Source organism: Colobus angolensis, unplaced genomic scaffold, assembly GCF_000951035.1.
Source record: "Colobus angolensis palliatus isolate OR3802 unplaced genomic scaffold, Cang.pa_1.0 Scaffold83, whole genome shotgun sequence".
NCBI classification, from domain to species: Eukaryota; Metazoa; Chordata; class Mammalia; order Primates; family Cercopithecidae; genus Colobus; species Colobus angolensis.
The window spans coordinates 98,801-104,213 of record NW_012122154.1 but is presented as its reverse complement, the minus strand read 5'-3'; the positions used below and the strand labels follow the sequence as shown (position 1 = coordinate 104,213).

At 41.0% G+C, this 5,413-nt stretch overlaps 1 protein-coding gene across 1 annotated transcript in view; it reads right to left on the bottom strand.

Annotated features, from left to right (window-relative positions):
- The window catches only part of BRCA1 (breast cancer 1, early onset), a 136,888-nt gene that overhangs the window by 99,184 nt on the left and 32,291 nt on the right, over nucleotides 1–5,413 (bottom strand). Inside the window, exon 3 of the mRNA XM_011929928.1 lies at nucleotides 225–278. Within this exon, the coding sequence (XP_011785318.1) occupies nucleotides 225–278 (54 nt within the window). The remainder of the gene's footprint in view (nucleotides 1–224; nucleotides 279–5,413) is intronic.

Here is a 5,413-nt window from a genome sequence, read left to right as displayed (position 1 = left end):
AAAAAAAAAAAAAAAAAAAGATAATATATGTCAAAACTTTACCAGGAACTATGATTACAACCAACTTCTGATGACTGTATACTGAGAAAGAATGAAACAGAATTGGATTTTTCATTCTCACTTAATTGAAGAAACGAAAGCTTCTATAAAGTTCGGTGTTCCCTGGGTTATGAAGGACAAAAACAAAAGCTAATAATGGAGCCACATAACACATTCAAACTTACCTGCAAAATATGTGGTCACACTTTGTGGAGACAGGTTCCTTGATCAACTCCAGACTAGTAGGGAAGGGAGGAAAAAAAAGAAAATAAATGAGACTCAATAATTTATTTAAAAATAAAGATATTCTTCATGAATAAGTTCAACTTTGAGCTGTTATTACTGAGTCAACATAAGGCTTCAAGTTCATTCAATATTTATTAAATGTCTGCTGTGCCAGGAACTAAGAATACAGCAGAGAATATGATCCTTACCTTCAGTGAGCTTTCAGACATCAAAACAGAATTATATTGATCCCTTCAATACTCTATACTACCATCAGCATTTAAAAGATTACGTGATAATAGTTGGTACAAATTCATTTTCAGTGATATATTTTTCTGCACTATCACTGTGGGTGCCCATCTCAAATCTTAACTCTAAGCTCCATAAAGACAAAATTTTCTGCTTATATTTCTTTTGAATTCCTTCCTAGCCCTTTTTCGTAATTTTACTGTAAATGCCTTTTTAACTTAATATGGAAAATTTCAAGTATTTCAAAATTTCAAGTAAATAAAATAATAAAATGGACTATATGGACCATCACCCTGTTTCAACAACCATCAACTCATGGCCAAGCTGTTTCATCCATATCCACCCCTACCGCAGATTATTTTAATTATTATTACTTTTAAGATGAGGTCTCACTCTGTCACCTAGGCTGGAGTGCAGTGGTGCAAATATAACTCACTGCAGCCTTGAACTCCTGGGCTCAAGCAATCCTGCCAGCACTGGGTTTACAGGCAAGAGCCAACACACCCAAATCCAAGTGTCTTCTTTGTTTTGAGGAGTTTCGCTTTTGTAGCCCAGACTGGAATGCAATGGTGCGATCTTGGCTCATTGCAACCTCTGCCTCCCGGGTTCAAGTGATTCTCCTGCCTCAGCCTCCCAAGTAGTTGGAACTACAGGCATGCGCCACAACACCAAGCTAATTTTTTGTATTTTTAGTAGAGATGGGGTTTCACCATGTTGGCTAGGCTGGTCTCGAACTCCTGACCTCAGGTGATCCACCTGCCTTGGCCTCCTAAAGTGCTGGGATTACAGGTGTGAGCCACCATGCCCAGTCCCGAGTGTCTTCTAATCTATAGGTGTCCCATACTTTTCCTCCCTTAACATTTATTTTTAAAATTAGGTCATTTGACCTGTGGAGTTTATCACATTCTGGATTTTGCTGATTGTATAACTCCATGGTGAGGTTTAACTTGTACCTCTAGCCTTATTTCCTGTAAACTAGACTTACACGCTTAATCAAATTCAGGTTCAACTTTTTGGCAAGAAGACTTTACAGATGGTACTATGTACTCTTATTAGATCACTTCAGAAGAGGCATGGTGTTTGGTTTGTGATTACTTTGTAAAAACAGTGTAAAAAGTACTCACCAAAGGAAATTTAGAAAATAATAAACTTAAGGCCAGTCATGGTACCTCATGCCTGTAATCCTAGCACTTTGGGAGGCTGAGGTGGGTGGATTACCTGAGCTCAAGAGTTCCAGATCATCCTGGGCAACATGGTGCAACCCCGTCTACACTAAAAATACAAAAATTAGTCAGGCATGGTGGGGCATGCCTGTGGTCCCAGCTACTTTGGAGGCTAAGGTAGAAGGATCACTTGAATCCCGGAGGTGGAGGTTGCAGAGTGAGCCAATATCGTGCCACTGCACTCCAGCCTAGGTGACAGAGGAAGACTCTATCTCAAAAAAAAATAAAAATAAAAAAAAATAAAAAAGAAAAGAAAGCCAGATGCAGGGGCTCATGCTTGTAATCTCAGCACTTTGGGAGGCCGAGGAGGGTGGATCACAAGGTCAGGATTTCGAGACCAGCCTGGTCAACACAGTGAAACCCTGTCTCTACTAAAAATACAAAAACTAACTGGGCAGGGTGGCAGGTGCCTGTAATCCTAGCTACTTGGGAGGCTGAGGCAGGAGAATCGCTTGAACCCAGGAGGTGCAGGTTACAGTGAGCCAAGATCGCACCACTGCACTCCAGCCTGGACAACAGAGCTAGACTCTGTCTCAAAATAATAATAAAATAATAATAATAATCTTAAAAAATTAAAACTTTAGAAAGTACATCACCCAAATTCCCATCCCTACCTGTCTATCCACAAAACCAAGGCCTTCCTGAGATTAATGCATTTATTATACTAATACAACAAGTGTTTATTAAGTATCTACTATTATACTCAAGTACTATTTTAGGAGATAGAAATACAGCAGTTTACAGAATAAAGCCTGCTCTCATAGAGCTCACATTCTAGTGTGATAGATAGTTGATGCAGAATTTAAGAATACATGGGAATAAGTATATTAAAGAGAAAAATTAAGCAGGGTAAGGGGAAACGGGTAGTTCAATATGTATGTGGGGGTGAGATGTACATGGAGGGAGTCAGGAAAGGTGTCACTGAGGTGAGACTAGAGGACAGCTTAATAATGTAAAGAAACACACTATGCAACAATTAGGGGAAGAGCATTCCAGGAAAGAGGGAGCAGAGAAGGCAAACCCTGAGCAGGACCATGCCTATGTATGCAGGACATCAGATAGGTCAAGGTGCTAAAATATAATAATCCAGCGGGATGTTGTAGGGAAAGACCATCAGAGAGGTAGTTGGTAACTTCTGGTAGGAACCTGCAGGCTATTTTAAATCTTCAGCTTTATTCTGGTCTTTTTCTTTTTTTTTTTCTGACAGAGTCTTGTTCTGTCTCCCAGGCTGGAGTGCAGTGGCTCGATCTCGGCTCTCTGTGACCTCCATCTCATGGGTTCAAATGATTCTCCTGCCTCAGCCTCCTGAGTAGCTGGGACTGCAGGCATGCACCACCATACCTCGGCCTCCCAAAGTACTGGGATTACAGGAGTGAGCCACCATGCCTGGCCATTTTTAAAATCTTTAATGGTACAGGAGGCTGAGGCAGGAGAATGGCGTGAACCCGGGAGGCGGAGTTTGCAGTGAGTGGAGATCACGCCACTGCACTCCAGCCTGGGTGACAGAGCAAGACTCTGTCTCAAAAAAAAAAAAAAAAAAAGTTAATGTTCATTAATTTTTGTAGAGACGGGATGTCACCGTGTTGCCCATGCTGGTCTTGAATGCCTGGCCTCAAGCAATCTTCCTGCTTCGGCTTCCCAAAGTGCTGGGATTACAGGTGTGAGCTACTGTACCTGGTCTTTAGCTTTCTTCTGAATGTGAATCTTTTTTTTTGGGTGGGGGGGAGATGGAGTCTCACTCACTCTACGGCTCAGGCTGGAGTGAAGTGGTGCGGTCTTGGCTCACTGCAACCTCTGCCTCTCCAATTGAAGTGATTCTTGTGCCTCAGCCTTCCAAGTAGCTGGGACTACAGGCGCGTGCTGCTACGCTCGGCTAATTTTTTTGTATTTTTGGTAGGGAAAGGGTTTCACCATGTTGTCCAGGCTGGTCTTGAAGTCCTGACCTCAAGTGATCCACCTGCCTCGGCTGGGATTACAGGCATGAGCCACTACACTTAGCCCTAAATGTGAACTTTTGAAACGAACTTCTTGGGTAAAGTCCAGGCAGGACATCAAAGAACAAGTAACCTGGTAGTGTGACAAGAATGTGGTTATTTTCATTAAATATTTAACATTTTAGAAAAGGATCACAAGGGCCAGGTGCGGTGGCTCACGCTGTAATCCCAGCACTTTGGGAGGCCGAGGCGGGTCAGCCTGAGCGACAGAGACTCCATCTCAAAAAAATTAAAAAAAAAGAAAAGGATCACAAGAAGAGCTCGGGGACAGTAATCTTATTGTGAAGGGTTTGGTAATACAACTCTTGTAATCATGGGATTTCCGATGCAGCAAAGGCAGTGAAAACAAAAACACTGAACTAAGTCAGAAGGCTGGGTTTCTACTACCAGTGGTGTATATAAGCAGAGCCATCTTGAGCTAACCACTCTACCTAAACCTCAGTTTCCTTCTCTGTCATTCACCCTGCCAGTCTACTTGGGCTATTGCAAGAACAAAATTAAATGCTACTTGGGAAAATGCTTCAAAACCTGAGATGACTTGTACCAATGTTGGTATTATTACTGGGACCAAATGTGACTTTAAAAAGAAAAACAACCTTGACAAAGAAAACTGATTTGTTACTAAATCCCTATTTCTGAGATAAGCTACATTTCAAAGAAATTCTCCATAAAAGAAAAATTGGATTCAGTTATCATACCAGATGGCTTTCATTCTCACCACTGACTCAATTCTGAAATAATTATATTTCAGTACAGTAATTATAATCTAAACTACATAAACACACTGTAAACACAAACTTTGAACAGATGAAAACTCCAATATGTAAAAAGGTAGTGAATGCTCAAGGAAGACTGTGAAAAGGGAAAAGGAAAAAAATTAAAATGTTCCTCTTCTAGGTCCCGATGAGAGTAAATGTTTACTATAAAAATGATTCAAATATTTTAAGCACTTCTCAAACCAGGCAATATTTTAGGCCTACTGTACATTTGCATTTTGAGCTTCCAATACGGATAAGTGACTGGAAAAAGCAGCTAGGTTTAGGTTGAAAAACAACAACCCACTGGTGTACATATTTTAGCAAATTCTTCTGAAAGTCAAAAATGTTATAGATAAAAAGTTACAGAGAACTACCAATTGTCAGAAATAGCTGCCAAACAGCAACTTAGAAGTCAGCAGAAGGAATTTTAGTTCAAGAAACCTAAAAAAGGCTGAAAATCTTACCTACCCTATAGCTACCACAAATAACACTGTTTCCAGTCATGATCAGGAATCACACATTAAGACATAACTGCAAATTGTGCTATACTGTACTGTATTAAAAGGAAGTGAAATATGATCCCCATCCTAGAACTTTCCATAAAAATAAGTCTAAAAAACCATTAAAAATTTATCTTAACCCAAGCCCAGTGGCTCACGCTTGTATTCCCAGCACTTTGGGAGGTTGAGGCCGGCGGATCACGAGGTCAGAAGTTCAAAACTAGCCTGACCAACATGGTGAAACCCTATCGCTACTAAAAATACAAAATTAGCCGGCCACGGTGGTGCATGCCTGTAATCCCAGGTACTCAGGAGGCTGAGGCAGAGGAAGCGCCTGAACCTGGGAGGCGGAGGTTGCAGTGAACCAAGATGGAGCCACTGTACTCCAGACTGGGAGACAGAGTGTGACTCCATCTCAAAAAAAA